Consider the following 13,906-nt stretch of genomic DNA (forward strand, 5'->3'; position numbering starts at 1 on the left):
CACAACATTGTAAATCAACTATATTCAATAAAATAAATTTAAAAAATAAAAGAGAATAAATAAATAAATGGGGGGGAGATTGAACGGCAGTCACAGTTTGTAGGATGAATGAATCGAGATACGTAATGTGCAGCATGATGACTGTAGTTAATAATACCACATTGAGTGCTGGAAATTTGCTAAGAGAGTAGATTTCAGGTCCTCTCACCACACACAAAAAAGGTAACTACATGAGGAGATGGATATGTTGATTGGCTTGTCTGAAGTAATCATTTCACCATGTAGATGTGTATTAAATCATCATGTTGCACTCCTTGAATACATACAATGTTTATTTAAAAATAAAATAGCTCAAGAAGCTGAGTCATTTTTTTTTCTTAACTTGTCCACACAGCCAGCTGTTGTCTTTGTTTCTTTCCCTTTTAAAAATGGCAATCGGCAACTTTAAGAAAAGAGGGCATAACCATATATGTCTTGAATAAAGAATAGACCTCTTTTAAACAACAATATAATGTAGAAGCTAAGAGCTTGACAGAGCTGCAGAAAGAGTACTCATGTCTGAGACAGCAGGTTGCCAGGTGCATGAAACAGGGAAGATAATGATTGTACAGTATTCTGTACTCCTCAGAACACATCTTGGAGTGTTATACACAGTATGAGTAGCTACTATCATTTGTGGGGTGTTGTTAGAGTTATTATCCCCATTTTATATATGGGTAAACCAAGAATCAGAGAGGCTGTGTAACCTTCCTGAAGCAGCACAGCTTAAGAAGAGGTAGAGTCAGGATTCAAATCCAAGGGAGGTCTGGCTTGAAAGCCTGTTTTCTTATTTTAAAAAGAACCATCCCAGGACTTCCCTAGTAGTCCAATGGTTAAGACTTCACCTTCCACTGCAAGGGGCACAGGTTCGGTCCCTGGTTGGGGAACTAAGATCCCGCATGCCAAAAAGATAGAAAAATAAAAAGAACCACTGCATTCACCCCCAAAACACACAAACGAAACAAAGCAAAAACTTCACCAAACAGAACCTGGGAGGACCAGACGTTTAAAGGTTTTGGTGGTTTCTCTGGGTTGTGGGATTGTGGGTGATTTTTCTTATATGTACAATGATTTTCTGTTTATCTGATTCAGACCCTTTTAGTTGCAACTTGGTCCAACTTAAGGAGAGGGCTTTTATTGGCTTTTAGAACTTGTGAGTCCAAGGGTTGATCCAGCTTCAGGTAGGGCTGGATCCAAGGTCTCCTTATCTCTTGTCTTTCTCTTCATTCTCAGACTGACTCTGCCCATCTAGTGGCAGGAGGGGCCCCTGCAATGCTCGTAGAGCCTTTTTCACTTGGGATTCCAGAAAAAGCCCAGGCAAGAGTCCGATTGTCTTAGCGTGGCTCACATGTCCATTCCTGGGCAGGTGGCCAGCAGGATGGAATATTCTGATTGGGCACATGGGTCCCATGCCTGTGGGGTGAACTCCACCCAAATCACATGGGTAAGGAAGGTTTCTGTAGAGCTGGGGCACGTTGGAAAGGAATGCTGAGATGACAAACGTGTCACTACACTGTATTCCATAATCTTAGCATGAACACATTTTGAAATCAGAATGATGTATTAAAAAGAGAGAGATACTGTTTATTGAAGTGTGTTACGTGCCAGGCATTTCATATGATGCTTTTCATGACTTATTTCACTGACGCATAGGAGACACTCAATAAACCCCTGAATGGTTGAATAAATTAAGTAGTTATCATGCTTTAATATTTGATAACTCATAATAAGGATAATAATAAGTAACTCATAATAAGGTTAATTCATATATTACAGTTAATGGAAATTTAGGTTAAGTTGTCCAAGGTCATTCAACTTCTACCTGTGGAAAGAGAATCAAACCTGAGTCTGTCTATTTCAAAGCCAGTGTGCTGGATCCCTTTCCTTATCCTGAGTTTCTTGTGCTTTCTGTTTCCCACCAGAGGGAGGGAGGAGACCCGGGTGCCTCTTTCTTCTGGCTGCATCTAGAAAAGGCTTCTTGGGAGTTTCCTGGTGGCCTGGTGGTTAGCATTCCGGGCTTTCACTGCCATGGCCTGGGTTCAATCCCTGGTCAGGGAACTGAGATCCCGTAAGCCATGTGGCACGGCCAAAAAAAAAAAGCTTTTTGTCCCATTTTCCACTCCCTGGCTGTGCCAGGCAGTGCTCCTGGAAAGTAGGAGGGATAAACAGCCTTCCCAATTACCTTTCAGTCTTCCTCTTTTGTGCCTTTGTGGTAGGAAAAGGCTTTGGACTTAAGGATGAGGAAGAGCACAGAGAGGTTAAGTAACCTGCCCTAAGTCACACAGCAAGTCAGTGGGAGAGCCAGGATCCAAATCTAGAAAATTCAACTCTAGAACAGGGCTTCTTAGCCTCAGCACGTTTGACACTGGGGCTGGGTAATTCTTTGCTGGGAGGGGGGTTGTCCTGTGCGTTGTAGCATTTGTAGCGCCCCTCTACCTACCAGATACCGGTGGTACCCCTAACTGTGATTGATAACCAAAAATGTCTCCAGACATGGCCAAATGTCCCCTGGTGGGGGGAGGGAAAAGCGTTTCCCCATTGAGAACCTCTGCTCTGGAGCCTTTGCTCCCAACCACAGTTCACCACCCCCAAACCTTTCTTTAAGATGCCTTTGAGTTTATTTAAGCCAATAATCCATAACAACTTCAAAACCCACATAAAAGCAGCCCTAATTGGTCTTCCAATCTCCAGTGTGCCCCGCTACTATATGTATATGTTCTCCACGCTACAGCCAGAGGGATCTTTTCAGAAAGGAAATAAGATCACGCCACTCTCCTGCTTAAATTCCCCTGGTGGCTTCCTGTTGCACTTACAACAGAATCTGGACTCCTACACGGCTGACGGGGCCCTACCTGACTGGCCCACCAATCACTCCACCTGGTTTCAGGCCCCTCTGCCCCTTGCTCATTGTTCTCAGCCACTCTGGCTGCTTTCTGTTCCTTTAATGGCTAAAGGTGTCAGGAGGGCACCACAACCCAGCAAGACCAGGAGTGGTTGTTGGTCGGAGAGAGGAGCTTGCCCCACTCTTCATTTGATCTGACTGAAACCAGAAAAGGTCTTTTTCTCTGTCTGGGGTCAAAACCTCTCCTGAAATTCACTCTTAGAAAATCGGGCTGCCTGTGGAGGCCTGGCTGTGAACGCTTGAAGGTAAAAGAGCAGAGCTATTGGACTATTTGGCACAAACTTCATTTTCTGTTTCCAAGAAGGAAAGGGACTGTCCCCTGTGTAACTCTGAACAATTTTTCTTTCTAGGGTTATTTCTGTTTCAAAACATATGAAAGCCATGTAGTTCGATTTATTTGAAACTAGAATAGAAAACATAAGGACCACTTTCTTCTCTGTTAATGCAACGATAAATGTTTTTGTCTGGTGAATAGGGCATCTTTTTTTTTTTTTTTTTATGAAACTCTCTAGGAGTTAAGCCAGTATTTTATTTATTTATTTATTTTTGGCTGTGTTGGGTCTTCGTTTCTGTGCGAGGGCTTTCTCTAGTTGTGGCAAGCAGGGCCACTCTTCATCGCGGTGTGCGGGCCTTTCACCGTCGCGGCCTCTCTTGTTGCGGAGCACAGGCTCCAGACGTGCAGGCTCAGTAGTTGTGGCTCACGGACCCAGTTGCTCCGCGGTATATGGGATCCTCCCAGACCAGGGCTCAAACCCGTGTCCCCTGCATTGGCAGGCAGACTCTCAACCACTGCGCCACCAGGGAAGCCCCTAGGGCATCTTTTTACTATCCTGTAGACACTGTGACACTAGCAACCTTTTGGGTAGTTTATCTTATAGAAAACGCCACTCTTGCAGAATTAAGAAAGGGATGGGGCTGGGGAGAGGACCAGGAAGCTAACATTTATTAAGCACCTACTATGTGCCAGGCAGGATACCCACATCTTTTTTGGTTTAAATGACGGCTCCATGAGGTGGATGTAATACTCCTATTCCGTTTAGATGTGGAATGAGGCTCAGGGAGGGTTTTAGGGTCACTTGGTTAGCAGGGTAGCGCCAGCTGGGTCTCACCTGATAGACCATGCTTTGTGAGTGACCCTCTGCTGCCTCTTACCCCAGCCTTGTTTGGGATTTTCACTTTCCATACCCATCCTTGGATGGTCCCATCCACAGCCTCTCTCAACGCGTGCTGCCTTATCATCTGGATGCAGAAGCAGCTCCGAGGAACAGCAGCCAAACAAATGACTCAAATAAGAAGGGGATTAGTTGGAAGGCCAAGGGGGAGTGTGCAGAATCGAAAGGAAGGCTGAAGACCAAGCTTGGAACCATCAAGAACCAGACAGCTCCGGGGTGAGGGTGTCTCAGTGGCAGGAGCGGCTCAATCCTCCAGCCTGGACACTTCTGCTAGAGTCGCTGTTTGCAGCCTTTGGGTCACTCTGCCCATGATTGACACGCAGGGCAGGAACAGTTCATCCGTCTAGCTTGGGTCATGTGCCTGCCTGTCTCTTGGTAAGGGAGGACAGGACCCCCGAGGAAAGAGCCTTCCCCACCTCCCCATGGACTGAGGCTACTCCCAAAGAAGAAGGGTCAATCCTGAGCAGACCCAGATGCCAGTGTCCGCTCTGTATCCAAGTTCTCTCTCTCCTCCGAGCCCTTCATTTACCTGCCGTAGGTGTCTCTGCCTCGAACTTGGCTTGCCCTCCCCTCCTCCCCTGACCCACTTCTCCTTTTGCCTTTCCCTCTTTTGTTAATGGAAAGTGGTTCTCCAGGCATCAGACTGGAAGCTTGGAGCTGGCCCTGTGTATCCCTCCCTCTGTCTCCGTGTCCTTTCCCATCAGGTGCTCAGTTATGAGCTGTGCACACAGGGTGTCTTGATTGAGTTCCTCCCTCCTTTTTATTTTCATGGCTCCTACTCTAGTTCACCCTGTTGGCACCCGGACTCTTGAGCCTCATAATTTCTGTCCTAACTCCAGACGCCCCCTCCTTCATCGTGCGCATGCCTGTCAGGTTATAGCGTGTCTCTGTGCATGTAGCCACTGCTTAGGTTCAAAACCCATTAGATACTCCCCATCATGTAACAACAGCAAACACTTGTACAATGCTTGCTGTGTACCAGGCACTATTCTAAGTGTTTTATATATATTAACTCTTTTAATCTCAAAATATCCCTAGCACGTTGGTACTATCGTTCATTACCCCTATATTAAATTGGAAAACCATGGAACAAAGAGCTTAAGTAATTGATTTAGCTGCATCAGAGGTTGAGAAACTCTCTCAGCTAAGTGCCAGTGCAGGGATTTGAACCCCAGCAGTCTGACTCCAGAGTCTAACCCTTAACCCTGGTACTATGCTGTTTACTGAACCAGGAATCTTCTTTAGGACATTTAAGGCTCCATCCAACATGGTACCAGACTCCCTCTCTAGCTCTGTTTTCTACTCCCCTTTGTACATCCTGTATTCTGGTCAAATTGGGCTTAATGAAATAGTGGGACTGATTGTTCTTAGTATTTGTCACTCTTATTTGTACCAAAATTTTATTATGAAAAATTTCAAACATGGAAAAGTTGAATTCCTTATACAGCGAATATCTCCTACCCACCACCTAGATTCTATCATTTACATTTTACTAAAATTGCTTTATCATGTATTTATCTACCTATCCATCCGTCTGTCCACTCATCACTCCATCTTTTTCTCATCTTTTTTTTTTTTGGATGCATTTTAAATTAAATTTCAGACATCAGTACATTTCTCCCCAAACACTTCCCCTGTGGTCCTTCCTCCTGGCTCTTTGAGGATGCCGGGCTTAAAGATGGGAGTGATGTGGCCATAAACCATGGAATTCCCACAGCTACCAGAAGGTGGAGGAGGCAAGGAACGTATTTTCCCCCAGAACCTCCAGAGGGAGTGCGGCCTTGCTGACACCTTGGTTTCGGCTCCGTGATGCTGATTTTGGATGTCCAGTCTCGAGACCTGTGAGGGGACACATTTCTGTTGTTTCAAGCCACTAGTTTGTGGTCGTTTGTTACAGCAGCAACAGGACACTTATATGTAAGGGAATGTAGAGAAGGATACGATAGGATAGATTGTGGAGGGAGGAGCCTCATGCATTCATTATTCCAAGGTGCACAGCTGGTCTGTCTGAGAAAGACAATGCTCGTGTGGAGACCGGCTCCCTGGAAAATGTGGACAGACACAGCTTAGCAGGTGGAAGATGGGCAGATTTGGTGTGGATGTGTTTGAAGTGATGGCGGCTCACCCAAGTGAAATGTACAGGAGGCATCTAGACACAGGGGGCCTAGAAGGATGGAGGTAAAGAATGGGGTAGTCAATCCAGAGGTAATGGTTGGGGCTGGGTGAGCATGTGTGAGTGTTCGCCAAGGTTCATGCTCTTTCAGCACACACACGCACACACGCACACACACACTCTCTCTCCCACTGTCTCTGTCTCCTCTCTCTCTGTCTCTGTCTCTGTCTCTCTTGGAATTGGGGAGGTCCAGGGATTGAAGGAGAGGCGGATTACGGTAAGTCAACATGGAAGGTCCTGGCTCTGCAGGTCTAGGTCCACAGAATGGAGCTGAGGACCCAGGAGGAGGTGTAGCTTGGCGGGTCTGAACGCGGCGGAGTGATGAGAGGCACATCTGATCTTGCTTCCTCTCCTCATTTCTTTGCAGCTTCAGCCTGAAGCCGGGAAGACCTCCGAGAACCTCCTGTCGCCACCAGCTCAGCTTCCTCTAGGCCAAAGCTTTGTGCAAAGCCACTTTCAAGCACAGTACAGGTAAGAATGGGGTATGTTTAGAATCTGTCCTTAAGGGCTCAGCAAACTCCTATGCTGGTAACTAACCTCCCTTGGCCAGGTTTACCCCGAGATTACAAAACAACAGAAACCATAAACACCCTTCTCTCTCCCATTATAAATCCCAATTAACCACTAACTTCTATTGTCTCTGACCCTCAGTATTTCATTTTTTTGTGTTTTTTATTTTATTTTTGGCTGCGTTGGGTCTTTGTTGCCGCGCGCCGGCTTTCTCTAGTTGTGGTGAGCGGGGCAACTCTTCGTTGTGGTGCACGGGCTTCTCATTGCGGCGGCTTCTCTTGTTGCGGAGCACAGGCTCTAGGCGTGCGGGCTTCAGTAGTTGTGGCACGTGGGCTCAGTAGTTGTGGCTCGCAGGCTCTAGCGCGCAGGCTCAGTAGTTGTGGCGCATGGGCTTAGCTGCTCCGTGGCATGTGGGATCTTCCCGGACCGTGGCTCGAACCCGTGTCCCCTGCATTGGCAGGCCGATTCTTAACCACTGCACCACCAGAGAAGCCCCCTCCGTATTTCTTTTCTTTCTTGCTGTCTCCTGGGCCTTCCATCCCCCCCTTGAAGGAGGGGTGATGCAAGCGTGGTTCTCCAGAGTATGAATGTGGAGGCCAGGATCTCCCCAGCAGGCCATCATTGAGAAGTGGATGAGATCTTTCTGGTTTGTTCTTTATTGCCAGAGAGCCGAGTTTCACACATTATTTCGAGTTCAAGATTTCCCAGCATAATGGAGGATATAAAAGATATATAATTATATAGACTCTGACTTCAGAAAGTATATGTTCTCTTTGGGCTTTTATATATGACAGTTCAGAGATTCACATAAGGCAGAATATTTTCAAGAATGACAATGTTGTAGTGAAAGCACTAACCCCCGGGGCTTCTCGGAGGAGGTATGCCTTTCCACGGGCTCTGCAGGATGAATAGGGTTGAAAGGGTGGGAACATATTCAATAAGAGTGACACCCGCTTCGAGGTGGGAATGAGCACAGTGATGAAGATTGAGGGGAAGCCACTGGTTACATATATGTTCACCCAGATATTTTGTGATTTAACTTACAAGAGCCCAAGGAGATGAGGTACAACCTGGGGTCGGGCATTTCACGAGGACACATCGTAAATGGCAGAACCAGGATTCGACCTTTGATAAATCTCTGAAGCACGAGTCCTGTTTCTGCTTCTCTGTACTTCTTCCTCTTGGATGGCTTTTCCATCTGACCTTGTTCTTTCCCTGTGAGGTTCTGCTGTTACTTCACGCACAGAAGCTTTGCCTTCCTGTTCTCCGTTATGGATACCAGAACATTTTTTTGCATTTTTCTTTTGGGTGCTGCATTAAATCACCTTCAAAGGTGGGCTTTTCTCGGAGTCTTCTGGATGCTCTTCTCTTTCCTTTGCCCTGTTGTCTTTTTCATAAGCCTCCTGTTGGTTTTTTATCTCTTATTTACTTCAAACAAAGTAACGATTATTCAGCCTTCTAGAATTCACTTACAGCCATTTACTTCCATGCTTTTGGAAGATTTGTATTCTTCGTATTTAGAAAGGAGAAGATGACTTAAAATTGCCCAGAAACTGTGCTAATTTAGGATTTAGGTTCTATTCATTGATCGTCCATAATATAATTTGGATGTGATCACTGTCTTTTTTTTTTTTTAATTTTTGGCTGTGTTGGGTCTCCGTTTCTGTGCGAGGGCTTTCTCCAATTGCGGCGAGCGGGGGTCACTCTTCATCGCGGTGCGCGGGCCTCTCACTATCGCAGCCTCTCTTGTTGCGGAACACAGGCTCCAGACGCGCAGGCTCAGTAATTGTGGCTCATGGGCCCAGTTGCTCCGCGGCATGTGGGATCTTCCCAGACCAGCGCTCGAACCCGTGTCCCCTGCATTGGCAGGCAGATTCTCAACCACTGCGCCACCAGGGAAGCCCCTCTTTTCCTTCTTGCACATCCTTGAGCATCTGATATTGCGCTTGGTCCAGTGGCTACAACGAAGAGTGTAACTCCTTGCCCACGAGAGAGAAATACTAACCAAACAGATCCCTTTATTCTCTGGGTATTTAATCCATGCCTACTACGTGCCAGGTCCTCTTCTAGGTGCTGGGAATTGAGCTGTGAAAGGAGTCAGCCTCTGTTCTCAAGGAGCTCACATTCTACTGGGGGAGGTGTTAGATAATAATACACGCGCAACAAACAATTTGCCATGATGATGAGTGTCACCTGGGAGGTGGGGTAGGCAGCCAACCTTAGATAAGGTGTTCAGGCCAGGCTTCTTTGCAGAGGGGACATTTGAGCTGAGAACTGAGTGACAAGGAGCCAGCCGTTGAAATACTTGGGGACAGGGTATTCCAGGCAGGAAAAGCAGCAAAGGGTCTGGGGTGGGAATGATCCAGGCAAGTTCAAGGAACAGAGGGCCACCAAGTAGTGAGGGGTGGGAGGTGAGGCTGGACAGATGGGCGCGCACCTGGCAGTGTGGGTTGTAGCCTATGGGGCAGAGGAAAGAAACCACTGCAAAGTTTAAGGCAGGGTGTGGGCTAATTTTCCATCTCAGCAATTGGCTGGTGGGGACTTCCCTGGCAGTCCAGTGGTTAAGACTCCGCACTTCCACTGCAGGTGGCACAGGGCCGATCCCTGGTCGGGGATCTGATCCCACATGCCCTGCGGCGTGGCCAAAACAAAAAAGAAGAAAAAAGAAAGAAACTGGCTGGTTGTTTTGGTGATGGAGGGAGGCAGGACTGGGAGCTGGAACAGCCGCTGATGTGCTCTCCTCTCAGTGGGAGAATGGTGGTGGCTGGACCACGAGGCGGTGATGGAGATGGAGGCAAGTGGGCTGGTGGGGAACAGAGTCAACAGGACTTGCCAGCGGGTTTAAGGGTGAGAGGCGGAGGGACCAAGGAAACAATGAGCATCTACGGTGACTCCTGGGTTTTTGTTTTTTATTTATTTATGTATTTATTTATGGCTGTGTTGGGTCTTCGTTTCTGTGCGAGGGCTTTCTCTAGTTGCGGCGAGCGGGGGCCACTCTTCATCGCGGTGCGCGGGCCTCTCACTATCGCGGCCTCTCCCGTTGCGCAGCACAGGCTCCAGATGCGCAGGCTCAGTAGTTGTGGCTCACGGGCCTAGTTGCTCCGCGGCATGTGGGATCTTCCCAGACCAGGGCTCGAACCCGTGTCCCCTGCATTGGCAGGCAGATTCTCAACCACTGCGCCACCAGGGAAGCCCTAACTCCTGGGTTTTTACATAGTTGTATAACTGGCATGTGCCTTGAAGGAAAAATGGAGGGAGCTTTGAAGTGCATGTTATGGATGTGAAAGAGGAAAAAAACTGTTTCCCTTTGCGTTACTCTTGACTACTTCCACACTCACAATCCTTCTGACCCCAGATGTGTGGGTGTTTTTCCCACACCAAGCAATTCTGCGATTCTCTCTGGACACCGAGTGTCCTACAGTTTAACTCAATTCTGGCACTACCTACTTAGAGCGGGCACGGACCCCGCAGGGTAAGGGCTCAGTCCCACCGGACTGCCTCCCCACCGGACACCAATTGCAAGTCCCGGGTCGTCACCTGTGCTGCTGACCGACTGGCTATATATTGGAGGTTTCCACGGCCCCCTCCTCAGGTTCAGTGATTTGCTAGAGTGGCTCACAGAACTCAGGAAAACCGTTTACTTACCAGATTACCAGTTGATTTGGAAAGGCTATAACTCAGGAACAGCCAGATGGGAGATTCATAGAGCAAGGTGCTGGGGGAAGGGCGAGGTTCCGCACCCCTCCCTGGGTGCACCACCCTCCCAGCACCTCCCCACGGTCACCAACCTGGAAGCTCTCCCAGCCCCTTCTGCTGGGGTTTTTATGGAAGCAACATTATGTAGGCATGATTGATCCCATTATTGGCCATACGTGGTTAACTCAACCTCTGACCCCCTTCTTTTTTTCCCAGGAGGTAGGGGTGGAGCCCAAAGTCCTAGCCCTCTAATCCCATGCTTGGTCCCTCTGGCAACCAGCCCCCCTCCTGTGGTTTTCTCTGGGGGCTTTCCAGATATCACCTCATTAGCATAAACTCAGGTGTGGTGGGATGGGGTTTGTTACGAATAGCAAAAGATGCTCCTTTTACCTTCATTCTTGCTCTTATCACTTAGGAAATTCCAAAAGCTGTAGGAGCTCTGTGCCTGGAACAACTGTTGGAGACCAAATATATATTTCTTATTATAAATCACAGTATCATAAGGCGTAAGGTGAGTCAGGGGAGGATTCGTGAAGTGACATTTGAGCTGATCCGAGACTGAGGACCGCAAGGACCCTTTGTCGATTACTATAGAATGATGAGTAAGAAGCAAGATATTCATGCTGGAAAAAAAGACTGGTGACAGCTAAAAATAGCTGCTTTCTGCCTGCTGGTCCAGAGTTAAGAAAAAATATAGTTAGAGACGTCCATCTAGGCTAGGACTTTTGAGGTCTGAAAAGTGATTTTCTGTAGCTGTCGGTGGGCACCAGCTCCACACTGGGGCCCCTGAGGATGTACTTGCTGCTCTGGACCCTCTTCAGCCTCTTTTCCTGGGGGGAGGTTGCCTGGGATGGAGGGCCGCCTTGGCATCGGCCTTTATGAAATTGAAAGCTGGAAATGTTATTATGGGTTAATTCAGAGATCCCTGTTCACTGAGATTCTCCCTCCGTCTCCCTTGTCCTCCTTTTTAGGGGGCTGAGTTTTTGCCTTTGGCTGGAAGAGAGAAGGAAGAATAGTACTGGGGTGCTAGAGGTTATAAACTAGAGGACAAATAATTCGTTATTCTGTATGATTATTACCACAGCCTGAAAACATCTGCAAGTTTAATAGCCAAGGATTGTTGTTGCAACGTTGGAGTTTGGGCTAGAGGTGGGATTGTATGTGTGTGTGTGTTCATCTCTTCACAGCATTCATAGCTTTTATTCACAGAAAGCCTAATCTGGTCCCCGTTACCGGCAGCATTCCCTTTTAGGCAGAGTATGTTTTGGAAGGCTTCCTCAGAACAGACCTTGGAGAGGTGACTTTTTTTTTTTTTTTAATAAATTTATTTATTTATTTATTTATTTTTGGCTGTGTTGGGTCTTCGTTTCTGTGCGAGGGCTTTCTCTAGTTGCGGCGAGCGGGGGCCACTCCTCATCGCCGTGCGCGGGCTTCTCACTATCGCGGCCTCTCTTGTTGCGGAGCACAGGCTTCAGACGCTCAGGCTCAGTAGTTGTGGCTCACGGGCCCAGTTGCTCCGCGGCATGTGGGATCTTCCCAAACCAGGGCTCGAACCCGTGTCCCCTGCATTAGCAGGCGGATTCTCAACCATTGCACCACCAGGGAAGCCCGGAGAGGTGACATTTTGCTTGTGCGTCATCATAATTACCTTGCCGGCTTGGACATCCGTCTCGCCAGCCAGCGAGCAGGTGAAGCTGGCCAGGTTAGAGGTGTCAGACGTATATTCAGCAGCAGTGAGAGGCCAGAATGTGAAACGAGCAGTGCCATTTCGGGACATTTGTAACCAGTGGAGAGCAAGGAGCAGTGCTGAGTTTCAGCAGCAGGTGAGAGGCTGGCTTTGGAACAGAAGCAATTTGACAAGGAGGATGAATAGCTTAGGGAGATGGGCAAGTGAACACTGAAGGGCATTGGGCTGATTTTCTGTCTCTTTCCTCTGTGAGTACCTGGGAGATAGCAGGACAGGACCGTGAAGCTCTGGGGGAGATGGCAAGGACGAAAGGAACCCCAGGCCACATCTGAGGTGTAGATGGAGCCTGGAAACATCTGGAGTTTTCTGTGAAAGTGACACTGCCCTTCCCCCTGATCTGTTGGTCGCACTCACTATCCTCATTTCTCATCCTTTGAGGAACAGGTGCATTTCATGTCCTCTCTGTGGTTTATTATGAAAACAATATATTTTCCCCATTCTTTAAATACAAAATTAGGCCGTTCTGTGATTTCGCCAAACTACACATCTCTTGCTCCCTGCCAGAGATTCATGGCTTAATCTAAAGGCCATATCCCTGAATCAGTTGACTATGATGTATCTGCAAGAAAAATGCAGCCTCACTTAGTTTTAGTAGCTTTAAAGAAAAAATGAATAAGTCAAAGAAAAATATTCCTTCTCATTTGTTCGCTTAAATATGAAACAGGGATTTGGAAATTTCCCAAGGACAAAAATACATGTTTCAGGCCTGTGTTACGTCACGGTACGTGATGGGTGAGGGGAGGAGAAGGGAGGGAGAGAAGCTGGGGTGGCAGAGGGGCCCCCACAAATGGCGGGTCCCCCTGCTAGTTGGAGCTTGATGTCTGATGCATTCTCTTTACCAAAATATTGCTATGGTTTTCCCAGAGAAATTTACCAGAGAGTGACTGAACATTAAATACTCCGGTCTGTTTTCTAAAATCATGGTTGGCATTCTATTAACTTGTATCCAGGAAAGCCTTCTTGCTATGAGCAGAGCACTTAGGGTCGCCTGGGATAACACCCTGAAAACCTCAGGGGTTCTTGCTGGGCCCTGGCTTTTTCTATTTTGTCTGCTCAATGGAAAACCGATCCAGCAGGACTGGTGCTTTCTGTCGAGATTCAGGAAACCTCATTCTGATCCCAGCTCCGGTTTCCTTGCTGACTTACCCTAGGGCTGTCCAGTGCTGAGAGCAGGGCCTGCGGCAGAGTATTTTCCCCTATTCCCAAGGAAATTCACGTAGATTTTAGGAGAAGGAATGTAGCATCCAGAACCCCCTTATATCTTGGAAGAATATGGAGCATTATATGATGAAGGAAATAAAATAAGAGCACCCGGGTGGAATATAAAACTTGACTTTCCCTCTCAGAGATACATGCTAAATATGGGAGTGTTAAATTTCAAAGAGCTTAAAGAATATAAATAAACTATGTGGATCTACTTGTACTAACGACTCTGAAGAAATGATGATGGTCATGGGCTCTGGAACCTGAGCCAGTTCTGCCACTTAAGAGCTATGTGGGGCTTCCCTGGTGGCACAGTGGTTGAGAATCTGCCTGCTAATGCAGGGGACACGGGTTCGAGCCCTGGTCTGGGAAGATCCCACATGCCGCGGAGCAACTAGGCCCGTGAGCCACAATTACTGAGCCTGCGCGTCTGGAGCCTGTGCTCCGCAACAAGAGAGGCCGCG

At 47.6% G+C, this 13,906-nt stretch overlaps 1 protein-coding gene across 4 annotated transcripts in view; it reads left to right on the forward strand.

The window, feature by feature from the left end:
• The window catches only part of USP43 (ubiquitin specific peptidase 43), a 106,360-nt gene that overhangs the window by 13,789 nt on the left and 78,665 nt on the right, over nucleotides 1–13,906 (forward strand). For all 4 annotated transcript variants that reach the window (XM_059908459.1, XM_059908461.1, XM_059908460.1 and 1 more), the window contains exon 3: nucleotides 6,654–6,757. In XM_059908459.1, coding sequence (XP_059764442.1) covers nucleotides 6,654–6,757 — 104 coding nt within the window. The remainder of the gene's footprint in view (nucleotides 1–6,653; nucleotides 6,758–13,906) is intronic.

This window comes from Balaenoptera ricei, chromosome 20 (assembly GCF_028023285.1).
Source record: "Balaenoptera ricei isolate mBalRic1 chromosome 20, mBalRic1.hap2, whole genome shotgun sequence".
NCBI lineage: Eukaryota > Metazoa > Chordata > Mammalia > Artiodactyla > Balaenopteridae > Balaenoptera > Balaenoptera ricei.